This window comes from Talpa occidentalis, unplaced genomic scaffold, assembly GCF_014898055.3.
Source record: "Talpa occidentalis isolate TD23 unplaced genomic scaffold, MPIMG_talOcc4v2.1 talOcc4.9, whole genome shotgun sequence".
NCBI classification, from domain to species: Eukaryota; Metazoa; Chordata; class Mammalia; order Eulipotyphla; family Talpidae; genus Talpa; species Talpa occidentalis.
Window position 1 is genome coordinate 78,267,411 of NW_023605305.1, and position 23,338 is coordinate 78,290,748.

Here is a 23,338-nt window from a genome sequence, read left to right on the forward strand (position 1 = left end):
ATTAAAATAATGTGTACATACTAGGTGCTGCAAAACTGTTGGTATTAAAAAAAACTGTTGGGATGATTCAGGAGAATCTTCACTTGACCTCTTCAAGTATATGAAATTTCTCATTTCTGCCAGCCTTTCTTTGTTGTTTGGCTGTGTATTCAAACATGACAGACATTACAAAAATGTCTGGAGTTACTTCAGACATTCCTTAGGAGTAAACAGGTCTTAGACCTCTGACTGACTGATAGCTCCCATTTGCAGAAAGCAAACCAAGAATTGCCTCTTGTTAAATATTAGAAAGGGTGATAATTTCAGTACTTCCTATTTATAAATGGCAGTAGGATTTAAATGTACCGGGACTATCTCATTCTAAATGCCAGGGACTTTTGTAGTGTGAATTCTTCTGGTCTCTCTTCCTTTTTACCACTGTTTCTGACTTGAGAGATGACTATGGTAAAATTGGTGACTAATCTTTATAAATTTTATCAACATGCAGATTTTATCAGTTGTATCTAGTACCTTGAAAAGGTCATTTTTTTCATATAAGAGAACACTAGCAAAGTCAAGCCAGAGATAAGTTTTTATGTTACATTGATTTAAAAAATTATAGGGGGCCTCCCTGGTGGCGCAGTGGTTGAGCGCTGGGTTGCGAAGCTGCCCCCAGCCTCTACAGCACTGGTTTGATCCCCGGCTGCTGGGTGAGGGTCCCACATGACACGACAGACCTCTCCTGCACTGCCGTGCCCACTGCTCCTCTCAGCAGTGTACTTCAGTTCTTCTACCTGTTCTGCTCCCCGCTCTGGCTCTGGTGAATTCTTTCACCCTCCTGTGCTTCTGACTGTACCCAGTGCTTGTATAAATAAATAAATAAATAAATAAATAAATAAATAAATAAATAAATCTTTTAAAAAATAAAAAAAAAATAAAAAATTATAGGGCCTCCCCTGGTGGCGCAGCAGTTGAGCACTAGGCTGCGAGGCTGCCTGCAGCCTCTGCAGTGCTGGTTAGTTCCCCTGCCGCTGGTGAGGGTCCCACAAAAAAAAAAAAAAAATATATATATATATATATGTGTATATATATATATATATATATATAAAAGATAAGACATAAGGAGTTTGGATTTCTTATCTGATGTATTTTTCCCCAAGGCAATTAGTAGGACAGTGATAACTAACCTAGAGAATTTCATTTGCAATCAGTCATCTTCACGTAAAGAGCAACTTAATCCTTTACAAGACCCTCTGGAATCTACTATAACCATAGTATCAGAAGGGAACGGCTACATTAACTTTATATTTTTTTTTAAAGATTTATTTATTTATGCATACAAGAACTGGGGTGCAGGCCAGAGGTGTGGGGGGGTGAGAGGATTCACCAGAGACAGAGTGGGAAACAACAGTTGGATTGACTGATATACACTGCTGAGGAGAGATCTGCTGCGCCATGTGGGTCACCTCCCTTGCCGGGGATTGAACTTGTGCTGCAGTAACTGTGGATAGCTTCATGGGTTGCGTCTTACACAACCAAGGAGGCCCCCATGTACTTTACCTTAATATTGCTATTCAGTTAACTGTCACTCACCTCCATAGTCTTCTCTCAAGTTACTTTTCAGTTCTCAAGTTAACAGGCCACCTTTTTAAAAAGGAATCTGTTCTTTTTATTACTGAATGTGTTTAAATATATAGAAAAATATAAAGGATAGCACAAAGAACAACTTGTGTTACTACTATCTTGAGTCAGCAATGAATGTTTTGCCATCTTTCTTCACTAATATGTAATACATTCTATTATGGTAGGCAGAATAATGCCCCTTCCCCCAAGATGTCCACAACTTAATCCCCAGAATCTATGAATATGTTCAGTTTCTTAGCTGAGGGGAAGATAGAAGATTGAATTAAAGTTGCTCATCAGCAGACCTTAAAATAACTATTATTCTGGGCCTCCCTGGTGCACAAGGGGTTAAAGCACTGCACTAAGAAGCAATCTGCAGCCTCTGCGGCATGAGTTTGATCCCCAGCCAGCCAGGGAGCAACCCACTGCTCCCCTCAGCAGTGTACTTTGGTCAGTCTACCTGTTCTGTTCCCCACTCTGTCTATGGTGGGTCCACTCACCCCCCACATCTCTGGCCTGTACCCCAGCTCTTGTGTGCATAAATAAATTAATCTTTTAAAAAAATAAACTCTTATTCTGGATTATCCAGTTGCCCTTAGTGTAATCACAAAGGTCCTTAAGATGAAAAAATGCAAATGAAAGTCAAAAATACCATAGCCTGCAAAGAGTGGGCCCAACATTAATGTCATTAAAGGTAGAGGAAATGACCATGAGTGAAAAAAGGCAGGCGGTCTCTAGCTCGAAAAGACAAGAAAATGGATTTTCTTCTAGAAACTCAAGAAGGAATCTGGAAGCCCTGCCAGTACCCTGAATTTAGTTCAGAGACTTCTGACTTCCAGATTATAGATGAATTTTTATGGGAGTGAAAACAGGAGTTAATCCAGTGAGTTTGTGGTAATTTGTTACATTAACCATAGAAAACCAATACAGTTGCTTCTCTCAAAAGTAAGGACAGGGCCTTCCCGGTGGCGCAGTGGTTGAGCGCTGGGTTGCGAAGCTGCCCACAGCCTCTGCAGTGCCAGTTCGATCCCCGGCTGCTCCCTGGCCACGGGAGGAGGGTCCCACATGGCGCGTAGACCTCTCCTGCCGCCCGCTGCTCCCCTCAGCAGTGTACTTCGGTCCTTCTGCCTGCTCTGCTCCCCGCTCTGGCTCTGGTGAATTCTCTCACCCTCCCGTGCTTCTGACTGTACCCAGTGCTTGTATAAATAAAGAAAGAAATCTTTAAAAAAAAAAAAAAAGTAAGGACAATTTCCTATTCAACAATATCTTTATCACATGCAACAATAAGAGCAGGAATTCCCTATTATGTAGTATCTAGTCCATTTGAAAATTTCCCCAGTTCTCCATAGTATTTTCTATAGCTTTTCGTTTTATTTATTTATTTTTTTAATTAATTAGTTTGTTTATTTATTTATTTATACAAGCACCGGGTACAGTCAGAAGCGCGCGAAGGTGAGAGAATTCACCAGAGCCAGAGCAGGGAGCAGAGCAGGCAGAAGGACCGAAGTACACTGCTGAGGGGAGCAGCGGGCGGCAGGAGAGGTCTGCGCGCCATGTGGGACCCTCCTCCGGTGGCCGGGGAGCAGCCGGGGATTGAACCAGTGCTGCAGAGGCTGCGGGCAGCTTCGCAACCCAGTGCTCAACCACTGCGCCACCGGGGAGGCCCTATAGCTTTTCTTTTTAAACGAAGATCCAAAGATTATACATAGTATTTTGTTATGTCTATAAGCATCTCTTAATCTAGAAAAGTCTGTATATCTCCCCCCCCCCTTTTTTCCTATCAACTTTTAAAGAGATCAGACTCCTCAATTTGCAATATGTTTTACATTATAGATTTATCAGATTGTTTCCATATGGTATCATTTAACTTGTTTTTTTATTCTCTGCATTTCCTGGACTTCACTGTAAAAATTATGTTTTTTAGCAAAAATACTTAATGGGATATTCTGTGTACTTCATACTGTATTACATCAGAAGACATGTAATATCCAGTTGTCTTACCATTAGCAGTGCCAATTTTTTTTTAAGATTTATTTATGCACACAAGAACATGGTACAGGCCAGAGGTGTGGGGAATGAGAGGATTCACCAGAGACAGAGTGGGGAACTGAACAGTTGGATTGACTGAAATACACTGCTGAGGGGAGCAGTGGATGAGTCAGGAGAGGTCTGCTGCCATGTGGGTAGCTCCCTGGCAGGGGGATCAAACTTGAGCTGCAGTGGCTGCGAATAGCTTCATAGGTTGCATCTTAACCCCTGCGCCACCAGGGAAGCCCAGCAGTGCCAAATTTAATCCCTGGTTAAAGGTAACAGCAGGATCTTTATTTTTTTATTTTTAAAAGATTTATTTATTTATACATACAAGAACTGGGGTATGGGCTAGAGGTGCAGGGGGAGGAGGTGAGACAGAGTAGGGAACAGAACAGGCAGACTGACTGAAATACAGTGCTGAGGGGAGCAGCGGACACAACAGGAGAGGTCTGCTGCACTAGGTTGGTAGCTCCCTGGCTGGGATTGAACTCGTGCTGCAGTGGCTGCAGATAGCTTCACAGTGCTATTATGCTTAAGGATACTAAACTAATTACTATAAAAATAAATTTTAAACTTCAAGGCTATTATTTTTTACTCTGGAGTATGGCAAACCATATAACCTTAAAATCATTTTCATTTCATTGTAAAGCACCTAGTAATGCTGCATAAAACATAGCAAACTTTTTTTTAAAACAAACTTCCTTTTAAATGTATAGTTGAGCCTGAAAGAAACAAGAATAATCCTCAGGGGCCACAAATGAAAGGGGAACTGAAAATGAGCAGTATGCATGTGACTTAATGTTATTGCATTTCTGGGGGCTTTTCTAGTTATACTGACTGAAAGGTTTGGTTTTACTTGCTCATGAATGGGTTGGGGGGAGGGGAGATAGGGGACCAAAGACGAAGCCTTAGGCCTGTAAGGAGCAGAGTTACAGATGAGAATCTCTGTATAAAGCTGTGAGTCTTAAAGGCTCCACTCAGGGAAAGGAGGCTATTATATTAAAAAAAAAAAAAAGTCCCAACGCCACTATGTCAAGGAAACTTCTGTTTCAGCCTATATTCTGATTGGTAGTGGGTGGGAAAGTTTAAATATGGGCCAGTTCTTGTATAGGTTTAAATTATCGTCTACAGGGCCTCCCCGGTGGCGCAGCGGTTGAGCGCTGGGTTGCGAAGCTGCCCACAGCCTCTGCGGCGCCGGTTCGATCCCCGGCTGCTCCCCGGCCACCGGAGGAGGATCCCACATGGCGCGCAGACCTCTCCTGCCGCCCGCTGCTCCCCTCAGCAGTGTACTTCGGTCCTTCTGCCTGCTCTGCTCCCTGCCCTGGCTCTGGTGAATTCTCTCACCCTCCCGCGCTTCTGACTGTACCCAGTGCATGTATAAACAAACAAACAAACAAATAAAACAAATAAATAATAAAAAAAAATGCCTCTATAAAAAAAAAAATTATCGTCTACATGTCCAATATCCTCAAGTTAACATAAGAAGTAAATATTAAAAACTATTAAGGGCCTCCCTGGTGGCGTAAGAAGTTAAGACGCAACCTATGAAGCTATTCACAGTCACTCCCTGGCCAGGGACTACCCACGTGGCACAGCAGACCTCTCCTTACTCTTCTGCTGCTCCCCTCAGCAGTGTACTTCAGTGAGTCTGCCTGTTCTGTTCCCAACTCTGTCTCTGTTGAGTCCTCTCACCCTCTGCACCTCTGGCCTGTACCCCAGCTCTTATATGCATAAATAAATAAATCTTTAAAAAAAAAAAAAAGCAAAAGCATTAAGGAAGGAATAAATGAAAGTAAAATATAGCCTTTAAAAAATAAATAAAAATAAAAACTATTCAGAACCCTTTATACCCTTTGGGTGTCTGGCAGAAGCATATCAAAAAAGGCTCTGGAGGAACACATATATAATCTAAGCCACATAGTATTCCTACAGATAAAGTTCCAATGAAGACTCAAATCAAAAATGATGTAATGCTCAATAAAATACTTCATTTACCATGAACAATAATCACAGATGTAATAAGCGGCAGATGCTGAAATACTCATAATAAATTCATTGATTACAGTCCATAAAGTATTTAAAATTATTAAATATAGATGGTTCCTGACCTATAGTGGTTCAACTTTGTGATGGTATGAAAGCAGTAAGCATTCTATAGACACTGGTACAATATTCTCTCCTTAGGCAGAGATGGCGAAATTAAGCCACAATTCCCAGTCAATATTTTCACCTTACTGATATTTTCAACTTTCAGTGAAGTTACCAGGATGTAATGACATTGTAAATTGAGGAAGAGCTACACAAAGATTAGAAAATATACTTTGGGGGAGATAAATTTGAATAAGGAGCCAAGTAGATTTTCTAGAAATGCGGAATATGGTCTTTAAATTCAGCAGCTATTTATCTGATACATAGGATGCGAAGGCACTGAATTCCTTCTCCCTTCTACTCCTCCTCCCCCAAAAAATAAAGAAACCACAAATCTGTCCCAAGGAGGTTTGAGATGGGAAGGAGGTTTTAATGGATGGGGAACAGTCTAGCAAATTAAACACAGTATGCCAGGTGGTAATGGTTACAGTGAAGAGTAAAGCATAATAAGGGGTAACAGTAATGATGGAAAGTGCATAGATGCATTAGGTAAGGGCTCCCTGAGATATGGAGGAAGGGAAGCAAACCACTTGGCTATCAGGGGAGAACAGGGCAGCTAAACTGATTGAAAAGTGAGCAATTAGAGGGCAGGTTATGTAGGACTTTGTAGACCATGTGTGAAGACTTGGAATGCTGTTCTGGTTGCTATTGCCGAGTAACAGATTACCACAACTGTAGTAGCTTAAAGCAACTATTTGATTACACTCTTGCATCTGTGGATCAAGAATTCTTTCAAATTGGGCATTGCAATAAAGACTTGTTTTTGCTCAGTAATGTCTGGGACTTGTTGCTGAGAGGATGCAAGTAGTAGGAAGACTGGCTGAACTCATCTGAGGGCCTATTCACTTGCAAGTCTGATGCCTGCCCTGAAATAACTAAGATAGAAGTGTCTGCATATGACCTCTCCTGAGGCTTTGTTTCTTCACATGGCAGCCTGGGGTAGAAACCTAAGTGTCCATCAGTGGATAATTTTTGTAAATGTGGGGTGTGAGAGAAACCTTGAGAGCATTATGCTAAGTGAAATAAGTTATACAGGGCTTCCCCCGTGGCACAGCGGTTAAGCGCTGGGTTGCGAAGCTGCCCACAGCCTCTGCAGTGCCAGTTCGATCCCTGGCTGCCAGGTGAGGGTCCCACTTGGCGCGCAGACCTCCTGCCGCCCGCTGCTCCCCTCAGCAGTGTACTTCGTCATTCTGCCTGTTCTGTTCTCCGCTCTGGCTCTCATGAATTCTCTCACCCTCCCGTGCTTCTGACTGTACCCAGTGCTTATATAAATAAATAAAATCTTTTAAAAAAAAAAGTTATACAAAGACCAACACCATATATCTTGTTTACATGTGGAATTGCATACAAACAAGGAACTCTAGATACAGAGATGGTGGTTGTAGGTCAGGGGGCAAAATTGATGAAGGTAGTAAAAGGTACAAACTCCCCAGTTATACAATAAACAAGTCATGGCGATGTAATATACAGCACAGTAACTAACTATAATAATACATAATATTGCAAGTTCCAAGAGAATAGATCTTAAATGTTCTCATCAAAGAAAAAATTTGACTCTGTATGATGATGTTAACTACACTAGGCAATAGTTATTTTACAATATACACAGATATCAGATTATGTTGGACACCTGAAATTGAGAAAATGTTTTAAATACCTGTTTTTAAAAAATGGTCATAAATGTAGGGTGAGAACCCAGATGTAGAAGTCCTGAAAGCCAAGTAGAAAATGCATTTCAAGAAGGAATATTGGTTTGGTTAAATGCTGCTAAAAGCTCAATAAGATGACAATGAATTAAAAAAAAAAAACAACGGCTTTGGCAGCATGAATTTAATTAGTGACTTTAAAAAGATGATCCCTTTATATCAATGGGAACAAAACCTGTACTGACTTATTTTGAAGAGGAAATTTGGAGGGGAGAATGTGGAAACAGTGAATGTAGATAACACTTTTGAGGAATTTTGCTGTAGCGTATACAGGGAAATGGGACAAAATGTAGAAAAGGACAAAAGGGTCTTGGGAAGATTTTCCTAAAGTGAGAAATTCAGCAACAAATTGGTAGGGAAATGGGATGATTTTCAACACTGACGTAATAATGGAACCAGCTCAGGAGTTTATTAAAAAGTATAGATGCTTGAGTTCTGTGGCAGATCAGTTAAATCAGAATCTTTCAGTGGGACCTATGGTATCAAAATTTTTTTTCACTGTTCACTGGATGGTTCTCATGCATTCAGTGTTGATCTGTTTTGTAATAGATACATGAATTAAAAACCCAGCAGATGTGTTTGTTAAACAGCATATTCAATACACCTGAAGAGAAAATTAGAAACAATATGAGGAAATTGAAGTATGGAGAGTAGAGATACACAGGATGGAAAATATGAAAAAAAAAAGATGGACACTTGGAGACCAGACAAAGGTCCAAGATACATCTCAGAGTTTTCTAGGAGAGCATAGAAATTTTTTTTTAATTTATTTATGCATACAAGAGCTGGGGTACCAGGCCAGAGATGCAGGGGGGGTGAGAGGATTCACCAGAGACAGTTGGGGAACAGAACAGGCAGACTAACTGAAACACACTGCTGAGGGGAGCAGACCTCTCCTGCTTCGCCATGTGGGTTGCTCCCTAACCGGCCAGGATCAAATTCCGGGATCGAACTCATGCTGCAGAAGCTGCGGATTGCTTCATAGTGCAGTGCTTAACCCCTTGTGCCACCTGGGAGGCTCCAAAGAGCATAGAAATTTTCGAAGAGATTATGACTGAGAATTTTCTAGAATTGTTAAATGTATGAATCTTCAACTTCAGGAAAAATCTGAGAATCCTGAAAGAATAGATAAAACTAAACACATTAGTGATACTATACTTTTATAGAACATGAAAGACAAAGAACTTAGGAAAGCAACCAGAGAGGAAAGAACAGACTGTATATAGCAAAGGAATGAGCATTAGACTTAAGGGCTTCCCTAGTTGCACAGGGGTTAAAGTCACAGTGCTACCAAGCAGTCACCAGCCACTGAGGCATGAGTTCGGTCCTCAGCCAGGACACTAACCCACATGGCATAGCAGACCTCTTGTTCCCCTCAGCATTGTATTTTAGTACATCTGCCTGTTCTGCTCCCCACTGTGTCTCTGGTGAATCATCTCAACCCCTATCCCCGCACCTCTGCCCTATACCCCAGTTCTTGTTTGCATAAATATATAAAAGTAAATCTTTAAAAAAAGAAGAGGGCCTCCTGGTGGTGCAGCGAGTTGAGCTCTGCGTAGTGAAGCTGTCCACAGCCTCTGCAGTGCGGGTTCAATCCCGGCCAGCCAGGGAGATTCCCACAATGGCATGGCAGACCTCTCCTGTTGCGCCCGCTGCTCCCCTCAGCAATGTCTTTGGTCAGTTTGCCTGTTCTGCTCCCCGCTCTGTCTCTGGTGAATTCTCTCACCCTCCCGTGCCTCTGAACTGTACTCCAGTTCTTGTATAAATAAATAAATCTTAAAAAAAGAAAAGAAAAGGGCCTCCCAGGTGGCTCAGCGGTTAAGCGCTGAGTTGCAAAGCTGCCCACAGCCTCTGCAGCACCGGTTCAATCCCCGGCCACCGGGTGAGGGTCCCACGTGGCGTGCAGACCTCTCCTGCCGCCCGCTGCTCCCCTCAGCAGTGTATCATCAGTCTGCCTGTTCTGTTTCCCGCTCCGGCTCTGGTGAATTCTCTCACCCTCCCGTACTTCTGACTGTACCCAGTGCTTGTATAAATAAATAAATCTTTTTTAAAAAGAAAAGAAAAGAAAATTAGACTGCACAAGAAGATGCCAGGAAATATTTTCATAGTAGAGATAAAGTAAGTCGATTAGAACTCCATTGTCATTCTAGAGTGAGGATAAGATGAAAATTTCAGGCAAAGTTGAGTGTTTACCACTTAGGTTTTCTAAAAGAATGGATAAGGAATGCGTCAAGAAAAAGGAATTTGAGTCCAGTATGAATGGCAAACAAAAAGAAAACTTGTGGGAAAATCTAAATTATCTTACTGTGTGTACACACTAATGATGACTCATTTGATAGGAGCTAAGAAAACAAGATAGGACTGAAGTTAAAGAGAAAAGTGAATAAAGAAAGCGTAAGTCAGTCTAAGCATAAATAAACCCAGGTAATAGAATGAACAGAACTTGGTAGAAATGAAACCAAATATATGTAATGATGATAAATGTAAATGAACTAGCTAACTAAAGAAACAAATTAACAGTTTGAATGGAAAAGTAAATTATAGTGAATATTGCCAAAAGTCAAGTTAAAATTAAAAATGGAAAAAGTTGTTCCAAACACCCGAAAGTTGATGCCTCCATATTAATTACAAGCAAAATAAGCACTGAGGCCATAATTTGGGGAACTTTTAAGATACAAATAAATACATGTTGAAAGAAGAAAGAATTTTAAAGGAAATTTAAAATGACTGAAAATATCTTTTTTTCACTTTGTTTTTGAAAGATTTTCTGGCAGGTATGGTATTCTAGGTTGTCTGGTTTTACTTTCAGCATTTTAAAGATACAACTGTCTTCTCCTTTGCATAGTTTTTAACAAGAAATTTGATGTTGTCTTTATATAACATCTCTCCTTCCACCATTGACTGTTTTTGATTATGTACTAATTTTGAGCAATTTAATATATTTTTTAAAGATTTATTTGTTTATGCATACAAGAGCTGGGGTACATACAGGCCAGAGATGCCGGGGGTGGGTTGGGGGAGTGAAAGGATTCACCAGAGACAGAGTGGGGAACAGAACAGGCTGACTAACTGAAATACACTGCTGAGGGGAGTAGCAGGCTAGACAGGAGAAGCTTCGCCATGTGGGTTTCTCCCTGGCCAAGCAGGGATTGAACTCGTGCTGTAGAGGCTGCAGATTGCTTCACAGTGTGGTGCTTAACCCCGTGTGCCACCAGGGCGGCCCCAATTTAATGTTTTTTGATGTAGTTTTCTTCATGTTTATTGAGCTTTAGGGGTTTGTTGAGTTCTTGGATTTGTAGATATATTATTTTTATCAAATTTGTCATTTTTGACCATTACTACTTTGTGTATTATTTGTCTACTCCATCTCTTTCCACTCTTTGAAGGACTCCAGATGAGTCATGCACTACATCCTGCATGTATGACAGTGGTTCCTATATTTAGGTTCATATACCCTGGGACATTTGCACAAGGACAAAATCGTTAATGATGCATTTCTCAGCTGGATGGTTTCACTTAGAGAAGGAATGTAGGGGATCCAAATAAGGGATGTGGGGGGGGGAGTAATTATAATAAAGTAAAAATCAAAATCAACTGGCAACTATAAACCAGAGACATTCTGCAGGAGGGGTTGGAAGGAGTTGGATCAGAACAGGGTGGGAAGAGCACAAGGGACTATGGTGATGGTACACAAGTGACTGGGTGGTGGGAATTCCATGGGGACTATACTCAAGATGATAAAGCATACATTGTATGAAAATGAAGAAGAATATAAAAAAAATATATAAAATAATAAAACTAAAATTAAAAAGAAAAGACATGAAGAGGTATAGAATGAAAGCATCTTGGAACTAGGAACATGTCTCGAATACACAATCCCAGTGAAAATTCTCTACCTTCAGAAAACTGTGAAAGCCTATAGTTTTCACAGATTAGTGATAAATTGGTGCGGTCTAAAACTCTCATTAAAATAGCTGAAGGCCTTTGTCATGCCCTCGTGCTTACATCTCTATTGGCTAACCATCCCAAATTTTTCTGTACAATATCTGATTTTGATAGAATTTATCAATGTGGTCCATTTTCTCTGCTTAATCAAATGTCTATGTCATGCTCAAAAATGAATGTAACCCCTTTGATATAGTCTAGCAAAGGCAGTACACAGCAGGACTGTATTTTTGCTAATTCTACATAATAAATATTTTGACTCTCAAAAAAAAAAAGGAAAGATACTTGGTTTGTTTCCATTTTTTGGCTGTTATGACTAATGCTGCTGTGAATGTTCATGTACAGGTTTTTGTGTTGACACAGTGTTTCCAGTTATTTTTGGTATATACCTAGCAGAATTGCTGTATCATATGGTAAATTTTGTTTAACTTAGTGAATAACTGCCAAAGAACTAACATAGTGAGTGACTGAAGATTGGTTTCTTCTACATGCTCCCCAAAACTTACTTTTTTTTAATGATAGCAGTCTTTTTGCAGTTCCCACTTGTATGGTACTTCATTCTTTTTAAAATCTGGCCTTCTTTGTCTTACTATACCCTTGACTCCATCCTTTGAGTTTAGGAATCTGGCTCTACCTTACTTCCCCCTCTTCACACCAAATCCTGGATCTCTTATGTAATAAAATGAGGGCAATTGTAGAACTCACCTTGTTTGTTTCTTGCTCCTGTAGGATCACTGTCCTTTGTTGCCTATTGTCTAGTGTCTTGAAAACCCTCATGTGTTGTGTTTTGTCTGTTTTCTTTTTCCTTATTGCAGAGGGCAAATCTGGCCTATACCAGACCATCTTGGCCAGAAGTGGAAATTGTAGCATTGGTTTTTTTGTTTGTTTGTTTGTTTTTTGTGGGACCCTTGCCGGTGGCCAGGGATCGAAGTGGCCAGGGATCGAACTGGCGCTGCAGAGGCTGCGGGCAGCCTTGCAACCCAGCGCTCAACCGCTGCGCTATCAGGGGAGGCCCCTGTAGCGTTGGTTTTAACATCAGCAAATTGATGCCTAACGTTGAGTTGGAGAATAGGGAACTATATTGTATGTTTTTGCTGTGGAGTTTTACACAGCAATTCAAACAGATGAACTAGAACTTCATGTATTCACTTGGATAAAACTATTTTTTTTTTAAGATTTATTTATTTATGCAAGAACTGGGGTGTAAGCCAGAGGTGCAGGGAATGAGAAGATTCACCAGAGAGTGGGGAGCAGAACAGGCAGATGTACTAAAGTACTCTGCTGAGGGGAGCAGCAGGCAAGATAGGAGAGGTCTGCTGTGCCATGAGGGTTAGCTCCCTGGCCAGCCAGGGATCAAATGCATGTCGTAGTGGCTGGCAGTAGCTTGATAGTGCTGTCTTTAACAACTGCGCCACCATGGAGGCCCTTCAGTAAACTTTAAATACTAAAAAGTTGAACATTGAAATGCAAAATAAGAATATGTACAAGGATTATTTTTAAAACATAATTTCTAAAAATTATAAACTAGTACATATTTATGGATACATTATAAGGAATAAACTTATAAAATATTCATGTGAATGATAACAAATCCATTAATACCTTTTAGAGGGTAGGGTAGGAGGGAAGGTAGAGAATTGGAGGTGAAGTTACTTATTCTGCAATTATATAATTTATTTCACTAAAAATAAATTAGGAAGCCACTTATGACAAATGACCATCTCGAACATGTAGAGAAGGCTCAAAACTCAACAGAAGCAGGGGAAAAAAAAAAACTCCAGGTAGTTATTAGAAAATGTGCAAAAGATATGAACAGAAGTTTCACTAAAGAACATTTACAGGGGCCTCCCTGGTGGTGCAAGGGGTTAAGACTCAACCTATGAAGCTCACCACAGCCACTACAGCGCAAGTTCAATCCCCCGCCAGGGAGGTGACCCACATGGCGCAGCAGACCTCTCCTGTCTTGCCCGCTGTTCCCCTCAGCAGTGTATTTCTGCCAGTCTGCCTGTTCTGTTCCCCACTCTGTCTCTGGTGAATCCTCTCACCCCCCCCAAAAAATTCTGGCCTGTATCCCGGTTCTTTTACGCATAAATAAGTAAATCATTTAAAAAAAGAAAAAAACATTTACAGATGACAGACACATTGAAAAATGTTCAACATCATTATACCATAGGGAAATGCAAATTAAAACCATCAGGAAATATCATTATGCACCTATCAGGATGGTTTAAATAAAAAAATAGTAACACCAAATGCTAGTTGAGGATATGAAGAAACAATTTCTCAGACATTATTTGTGGGAATATATGATGTTATAACTACTCTGGAAAACTTACTGGCAGTTTCTTACATAGCTAGACATTCATTTGCTATATGACTCAGCAGTAGCACTCTAAGGCATTTATCCGACATAAGTGAAAACTTAGGTTCCTACAAAAACCTGTATATGAGCATTCATGAAGCTTTATTTGTTAACAGCAAAACACTAGAAACAACTCAGTTGTCCTCCAGCAGGTGAATAAATTGTGGTACATCCATACCTTGGACTACTAATTAGCAATAAAAAGGAAAAAACTATTGCTACGTGCAACAACTTAGGTAAATCTCAAAAGGATTATGCTCAATGAAAAAAAATCCCAAAATTTATATCCTCTGTGATTTCCAGTTAATTTTTTTGAAAGACAAAATTTTAGAAATGGAAAACGTTAGTGATTACCAGGGATGTGATGGGAGAATGGGAGGAAAAGGGTGGATGTGATTATGAAAGATCACCAGGAGGGATCCTTGAGGTGCTGGAACTATTCCTGATTTTGACTGTGGTGAATCTCTATAAATGTGATAAAACTGAATAGAATTAAATACACAAGTGAAAACAAATAAAACTGGGGAAATCCGAGTGTGATGTCAGTTATATCAATGTTGATATCCTGGTTGCAGTAGCATATAATAGTTTTACAAAATGTAACTGTGGTGAGGAAATGGAATCTTTATGTATTACTTTTTATAGCTTTTGTGAATCTCCAGTTATCTCAAAATTTAAAATTGAATTTAAATATTAGACAATATTAAAACTTGACCTTTGTCCTCTACACTTTCCTCCAATTTGAAATATTTCATTGTAAGTAGAACTTGCCATCTCTTCATTGTGTACAACAATAAAATTCTAGTGAATTGTATTCACTATATAGTGAATGCAGAGAATTGGAGGTGGTGTTATTCAGGCTACAACTATATCTTTGATATGAAAGATGTGTCCGAAAAAAAGAAATCATTATGAAATAATTGTGGAAACATAAAATATTTTTGTTCATGGGCTTCCCCTGGTGGTGCAGTGGTTGAGCGCTGGGCTGCGAAGCTGCCCACAGCCTCTGCAGCACCGGTTCCATCCCTGGCCACTGGCAAGGGTCCCACATGGTGCACAGACCTCTCCTGCCGCCCGCTGCTCCCCTCAGCAGTGTATTTTCGTCCGTCTGCCTGTTCTGTTCCCCACTCTGGCTCTGGTGAATTCTCTCACCCTCCCGCGCTTCTGACTGTACCCAGTGCTTGTATAAATAAATAAACAAATCTTTTAAAAAATATATTTTTGTTCATATATTAATATTTAAAGATCTGTAGATTTAAGATTTTTTTAAAGATTTATTTATTTATGCATACAAGAACTGGGGTACAGGCCAGATGTGCAGGGGGGTGAGAGGATTCACCAGAGACAGAGTGGGGAGCAGAACAGGCAGATGAAAACACTGCTGAGGGGAGTGGCGGTTGAGACAGGAGAGGTCTGCTGCTCCATATTGGTCCTTCCCTGGCCGGCCAGGAATCGAACCAGTGCTGCAGAGGCTGCAGACAGCTTCACAGCGCTGCGCTCAACCCCTGCGCCACCTGGGAGGCCCTCCTACCTAGAATTTTTTAACCAAATTACTTTTTAAAATTTATTTTTTATGTGTTAACAAAATACTGTTTTGCTTTGTAAAATATGTTTATATTGGGGTCAGTTTAAATACTGGGAAGGGACCTCCCTGGTGGTGCATCCTCCTAACACTTAGGATCCTCTTAGTCTTTGCTGCAGGCCTGGATTTTGACTTGGGTGTCACAGTGAATCAAAATCTTGACTGATCGAGATATAGAGCTATATTACTACCTGGCCATTCTTGTTTTTCACAATAGTCAACAGTAAATTTAAAGCTGGGCATTTTTCTGCTTCAGTTGTTGGAGAGTTTTCTTAAAGCTCTCTTAATTTGTTGAGTTGTTATTCTTTCCTAGTTTTCCCTTAGCTTTCTAATCATTTCTTCATTTCCTCCAACCAACCCATAAATGTTAATTATTGTCTGAGATTCTATCCTTGGCCCTTTTCCTTCTAACTATATATTCATTTTTTTTCTTGTCATTTTCACTCATCCCTCTACTTTGCTTCAATTACCTCCTTTAACTGTTCAAGTATGTATTCTCAGCGCTTGCCTAATGCTGACTCTTTTGTTTGTGTGCCATGTATCAACCTGTTTACTCGCTGTCTCCCTCCACCTTTATTTCACATGAACACTTCTGACATCTTTCCATTGAGATATTTTCAGTTTAGGTAACAGAAAACTCAGCTTATGCTGACTTTAACATTAAGGGAATTTATTAACTTGTATAGCAGGAATCCAGAGACCAGCTTCAGGTAGTTTGATGTGGTAACACAGCTATGTAATTAGCTCCCACCTCAGTACCCTACTGAGTGTCTGATTTATCTGCAGCTTGTGTTCCCTCATGATCACAAGATGGCTGCCTGTAGTGGCATGCCAGGGCTACATGTTTTTTTATTTAGAAAAAAAGAATAGGGTCTCCCTGGTGGCACATGGGTTTAAGACGCAACCTATGAAACTATTCGAGCCACTGCAGCATGAGTTTGATCCCTGGCTGGCCAGGGAGCTACCCACATGGCACAGCAGACCTCTCCTGACTTGCCCGCTCCTCCCCTCAGCAGTGTACTTCAGTCAATCCATCTGTTCTGTTCCCCAGTCTTTGTCTGGTGAGTCCTCTCACACACACACCCCACTTCTAGCCTGTAACCCAGTTCTTGTATGCATAAATTAAAAAAAGAGAGATAGAGAATAGAACTGATAGTATTCAGGACATCCGACTCAGTAACTTAGATTTAAGAGTCAGGAAAAGTGAAAGATAATTTTCAGGCCTCTAGCTTTTGCTTCTGGATGAATTGAATTCTCTCCACTGAAATATTAGGGGGTGGGGGGAGAGCAGGATATAGGACAGCAGAGAAAATGAGGTCATGTGAACTTCAAGTACTTATTTTAGTTATGCAAGCATCTGTCTCCTATTAGAATGGAATTCTTAAATACCCATTTTTTTTTTTTTACCTTATTCCTAGTGCCTAACCCTGAACTTGACACTTAGTGTATATTTAATATTTTGGGGGAGTATATGAATGGATAGACAAATATATAAACACACCATACTGCCACCTCAGGTTTTTGGGGTTTTTTTTTTTTTTAAAGATTTATTTATACATACAAGAACTGGGGTACAAGCCACAGGTGCGCGGGTGAAAGGATTCACCAGAGACAGAGTGTGGAACAGAACAGGCAGACTGACTGAAATTCACTGCTAAAGGGAGCAGTGGGCAAAACAGGAGAGTTCTGCAGCACCATGTGGGTCAGCACCCTGGCTTGGGATTGAACTCGTGCTGTAGAGGCTGCAGATAGCTTCACAAGTGCTGTGTTTAACTCCTTGTGCCACCAGGGAGACCCCACCTCAGGTTATTTAGCTCTGAGCTTGGAGATGTGCTGTATAATAGACATTTGAAGTCAGCTAGACCTGGATTGTAATTGCAGAGTCACTATCTAAGTTTTGTAGTCTCTGGATAACTTAATTTGATTATTTTTCCCATCTGTAAAATAAGGGTAATACCACTTAGTAAATTGTTGGAGAAATTTAAGAACACATGATAAAGTGCCTAGTGGCATGTTTGTCTTTTAAGTAGGTGCTTAAGACATATTAGTTGCCATTATTAGCAACTCAGAGGAAACAAAAAAGCTTCGGCATTAAAAGACAACATACAACATTAATTTTATAGCATTTGTATTTTGGGAAGGAATTTTTGTTTGCAGTGTTTACATTGCATATTTTTACAGCTTTATTGGAATATAATTCAAGTGTAAAATTCAGTGATTTTTGAAAGGAAACTTAAAATTGTACAACTGGCAAAACAATCCTATTTTATAACATTTTCATCTCTCCATAAAGAGTACTTATGCCCTTTTTCAATTGGTCTGTTATTGATTGGATTTTTTTTATTGTGGCAAAATATACATAACATAAAACTTGCCTTTTAACTCTTTTCTCTATGTACAATTCAGTGGCTTTAAGTACCTTCACAGTATTGTACTGCCATTACCAGTCTCCATTTTAAGAACTTTTTCTCTAACTCCGGAGACTCTGTTCTCATTAAATAACTCCTCACTCTGCTGCTGCTCCACCACCAGCCATTGGGAGCCTTTATTCTACTTTCTATCTGTGAATTTGCCTTTTCTAGGTAACTCATGTAAGTGGAGCCATAAAGTATTTGTCCTTCTGTGTCTTTACTGATGTTTTCGGTATTCATCGTATTTTCGTTGGATTTTTTTTAAAGATTTATTTATGCATACAAGAGTTGGGGCACAGGCCAGAGATGCGGGGGTGAGAGGATTCACCAGAGACAGACTGAGGAACAAAACAGGCAGACTAACTGAAATACACTGCTGAGGGGAGCAGCGGGAGAGTCAGGAGAGGTCTGCTTCGCCATGTGGGTTGCTCCCTGGCTGGCTAGGGATCGAACTCATGCTGCAGAGGCTTCGGATTGCTTCATTGGATCTTGAAGCAAACATGACTGTGAGCACAAAGTTGGGGCATATAGACCAGTAAAGTTAGGGTAGACCAGGAAATTTTGACCAGTGTTCTCAAGCCCGCTACTGGTAAAGATGACTTAACCTTATTCAGATAATCGGGTTCTGATTTATTCCCACTTCCAACATACCTGTTTGTGTCGTTGGTATATAATAAGAGAATTAATTGAATTGCTTTTAGCTATTGAGTTGAATGTTCAGAAAGTCAGGATCATGGCATCCCAACTCAATTCACTTCTAGGTCATTAAGTTTTGTCATATGCTTTTTTTTTATTTTTTATTTTTTAAGATTTATTTTTATTTATTTATACAAGCACTGGGTACAGTCAGAAGCGTGGGAGGGTGAGAGAATTCACCAGAGACAGAACGGGGAGCAGAGCAGGCAGACTGAAGTACACGACTGAGGGTAGCAGCGGGCGGCAGGAGAGGTCTGCGCACCATGTGGGACCCTCCTCCTGTGGCCGGGGATTGAACCGGCGCTGCAGAGGCTGCGGGCAGCTTTGCAACCCAGCACTCAACCACTGCGCCACCAGGGAGTCCCTGTCATATGCTTTTATTGCCCTTGACTATAATTTTCTCAATACTTAGAAACTGTACTGTATTAATTTATATTTGTATGTCCTGCTGTGTACTTTTCTGAAGTACTTTTACACTTAGATTTATAATCAGTTGATTGATATACTTTCCTCACCCTCCTCAACTCCCCATGACATTCTCATTTATACTCTCAGTATGAGGTGTTGATCTGTTATCCACAGTATTGTTATTGTGGACTTAGGGCTTAACTTTTTTTTTTTAAGATTTATTTATGCATACAAGAACTGAGGTACAGGCCAGAGGTGTGGGGGGTGAGAGGATTCACCAGAGACAGAGTGGGGAACAGAGCAGGAAGACTGACTGAAATACATTGCTGAGGGGAGCAGCGGGCGAGTCAGGAGAGGTCTGCTTCGCCATGTGGGTTGCTCCCTGGCTGGCTAGGGATCGAATTCGTATCACAGAGGTTGCAGAGAGCTTCATAGGTTGCATCTTAACTCCCTTTGCCACCAGGGAGACCCAGGGCTTAACTTTTGATGTTCTGTAGGATTCAGCTTTCCAATTACTCTGTTAAGGATATTTTTTAGAGATAAACCACTCTAGAAGTAACACATGTCAAAATAACAAATTTTGGAGGGGAGGACCTCTAGGTAAGAAGTGTATTTATTATATATGCTATAATATGTCTCATATCTGAAGCTGTTAAAAGAAAACTAAGAGGGCATCCCTGGTGGCGCAAGGGGTTAAGACGCGACCTATGAAGCTCACCACAGCCACTGCAGCATGAAGTTCGATCCCCAGCCAGGGAGCAACCCACATGGCACAACAGACCTCTCCTGATTCACCCACTGCTCCCCTCAGCAGTGTATTTCCATCGATCTGCCTGTTCTATTCCCCACTTTGTCTCTGGTGAACCCTTACCCCCCACATTTCTGGCCTGTACCCCAGCTCTTGTGTGTATAAATAAATAAAATCTTTTTTGAAAGAGAGCGAGAACTAAGATAGGAGGAATTAGAGCCCTCATATGCTACTGGTGGTGATGAAAATGGTACAACTGTTTTGGAAAACAGCCTAACAGTTCTTCACAAAACAGAGTGTTAACATAGGACCTAGCAATTCTACTCCTAAGTATATACCCACTAGAATTGAGAACATAGACAAAATTATGCACAAAAGTTCACAGTAGCGTTATTGGTAGTGGTGGGGGTGGGGGGAGAATATCCATCAACTGATAAATGGATAAACAAAGTATGAGGGCCTCCCCGGTGGCGCAGCGGTAGAGCGCTGGGTTGCGAAGCTGCCCGGGGCCTCTGCGGCGCCGGTTCAATCCCCGGCTGCTCCCCGGCCACCGGAGGAGGGTCCCACATGGCGCGCAGACCTCTCCTGCCGCCCGCTGCTCCCCTCAGCAGTGTACTTCGGTCCTTCTGCCTGCTCTGCTCCCCGCTCTGGCTCTGGTGAATTCTCTCACCCTCCCGCGCTTCTGACTGTACCCAGTGCATGTATAAAAAAAAAAAAAACAAAACAAACAAACAAGCAAACAAATAAATAAAGAAAAACATGCCTCTATTAAAAAAAAAAAAAAAAAAAACAAAGTATGAGATGCCATAAAAAGAAATGAAGTAGTAATGTGTGCTATAGCAAGAATGAACCTTAAAACTAATACTAAAAGAAGTCAGTCACAAAAGACCATATACTGTATAATTCACTTTATATTTAAAAAGGCAAATTCAGAGACAGAAAATAGTGGGGGACAGGTAGAGGGAGGGGAAGAGGCATGGGAGAATGACTACTGATTGGTATGGGTTTTTTAGAGGATAGATGATAAAAGTTGATTATGGTGATGGTTGCACGACTCTGAATATACTAAAAAAAACTTAAATTAAGTAGGTGAATTGTATGCTGTGTGAATTTGATCTCAATAAAACAGTTCTTTTAAGAGAGAAAAAAAAATGTTAAGAAACATTACCCAGGGCCTCCCTGATAGCGCAAGGGGTTAAGTCTCAGCGCTATGAATCTATCAGCTGCCACTGCAGCAAGGCCAGGGAGCCAACCCACATGACGCAGCAGACCTGCCCTGTCTCACCTGCTGCTCCCCTCGGCTATGTATTTCAGTCAGTCCACCTGTTCTCCCCATTCTGTCTCTGATGAATCCTCTTCTCCTCCCTCCCCCAGCACCTCTGGCCTACACTCCAGTTCTTGTATGCATAAATAAATATTTTTTTAAAAAAAGAAAAGAAATATTACCCCAAAATTCAGAGACCTGGGTTTTGACTTTTCTCTGATCTCCAAAAGATCTGTTTTCTTTCATTGGAAATTCTTTTGTTGATTACTGTCTTTCTTCATTATAAACAGAAAAGTCAACTAGTCCTTATTTTACTCTGTAATACAGAAAGGATGATACCTCAAGCACATACATACTTTTCTTTGTAAGAGCACCAGTTAACATTGGTAGTCATCTTTGTCCTATTACTTGAGTCTATAAATTGTCAGACTGATCTCCATATCTTAAGTATGGAAGTCATAACCTAAAGTACAGAAATTAAGTTTTATTGAGCACCTTCTGAGCACCCTCACTTTTACAGATGAAGTTGAGACTTAGGTCAGTAAAGTAACTTATTAAATATTTGACATTGTGAAAGTAACAGTTGGGGCCTCCCTGGTATGGCGCAATGTAGGTTAAGTCTCTGCACTATCAAGTTGCCAGCCACTGCAACATGAGTTCCCCGGCTAGGGAGCTAACTCACATTGTGAAGCAGACCTCTCCTCAGCAGTGTATTTCAATAGATCTGCCTCTTCTGCTCCCCACTCTATCTCTGGTAAATCTTCTCACCCCCAGCACCTCTGGCCTACACTCCAGTTCTTATATGCATAAATAAGTGCAAAGAAATCTTTTGTTTTTTTAAAAAGTAAGTAACAGTTTGTACCTGTATTTCTATGATTCAAAAAATTTTCTTCCCAGAGCCACATTGCCTTTTCCTACCAAGAATACAACCTTGGATTTAAAGGTGTTGGGAAAATTCTGTATTTAGAGTTTGTTAGTGTAAATTAAAGTGATAATTAGTTTGCCTTTAATAACTTTTTCTTTTTTTTTTTAAGATTTATTTATTTATGCATACAAGAACTGGGGTACAGGCCAGAGGTGTGGGGGGTAAGAGGATTCACCAGATATGGAGCGGGGAACAGAACAGGCAGATACTGATGTACACTGCTGGGGGAGTAGAGGGTGAGACAGGAGAGGTCTGCTGTGCCATGTGGGCTAGCTCCCTGGCCGGGGATCAAACTTGTGTTACAGTGGCTGCCGATAGCTTCATAGTGCTTAGACTTAACCCTTTGTGGCACCGAGGAGGTCCTAATACAGAAATTCTGTTAAGGTGTTAAGGTAGAAAGTTAGTTCAGCTAACTTTCAACTTCTATGTATAAATATGTGATTCTTTTTTATACCTTTACCACTCACCCTCTTTCTCATGAATTACTTAAGGGACTTGATTCTGATGTCGTATTTTCCTTTCTATAGGATGGATAGAATGACAGAAGATGCTCTTCGCTTGAATCTGTTAAAGCGGAGCTTGGACCCAGCAGATGAACGAGATGATGTCCTGGCCAAACGACTCAAAATGGAGGGGCACGAGGCCATGGAGCGTCTAAAAATGTTGGCACTGCTCAAACGGAAGGATTTGGCAAATCTTGAGGTGTCACATGAGTTACCCACTAAACAGGACAGCAGTGGTGTCAAAGGATATGAGGAGAAACTCAATGGGAATCTCAGGCCTCATGGAGACAACAGGACTGCTGGGAGGCCAGGCAAAGAAAACATCAATGATGAGCCTGTGGATATGAGTGCTAGACGGAGGTAGGGCTTGGTGCAGCGACCTCAGGGAATAAGGTCTTTTCATAATCTAAGCCTATGAAAATGGAATGAGTTCCAATGATAGGATGCTTTTTATCCTAAACCACCTTGGAAAAGACATATCCAAGCCATTTGACTTGACCGTGAATTCCCTCATTTCTACTTTTTTTAAAAATTTATTTATGTATACAAGAGCTGGGGTGCAGGCCAGAGATGCGGGGAGTGTGAGGATTCACCAGAGAGTGAGGAGTAGAACAGGCAGACTGACTGAAATACACTGCTGAGGGGAGCAGTGGATGAAACAGGAGAGGTCTGCCTCAGCATGTGGGTTGCACCCTTGCTGGCCGGGGATCGAACTCATATTGCCAAGGCTGCGGATTGCTTCATAGTGCAGTGCTTTAACCTCTTGCACCACCAGGGAGCCCCTCCCTCATTTCTAAATGAGACTATGCCTCAAAAACTTTAGCATACAGAGGAAACTCATAGTCCTTACCCTTAAGATAAATTGGATGTTTCTGGATAAAGGAGGCACTGTAAAGCTGATACTATAGTTAGAAGTCAGTATACAGGGCCTCCCCGGTGGCGCAGCGGTTGAGCGCTGGGTTGCGAAGCTGCCCGCAGTGTCTGCAGCGCCGGTTCGATCCCCAGCT

The 23,338-nt window shown here is 41.0% G+C and overlaps 1 protein-coding gene across 1 annotated transcript in view; it reads left to right on the forward strand.

Annotated features, from left to right (window-relative positions):
• GATAD2B (GATA zinc finger domain containing 2B) overlaps positions 1–23,338 on the forward strand; it is a 113,704-nt gene that overhangs the window by 70,361 nt on the left and 20,005 nt on the right. The window contains exon 2 of the mRNA XM_037500409.2: positions 22,356–22,691. Within this exon, the coding sequence (XP_037356306.1) occupies positions 22,357–22,691 (335 nt within the window). The 5' untranslated portion in view covers position 22,356. The remainder of the gene's footprint in view (positions 1–22,355; positions 22,692–23,338) is intronic.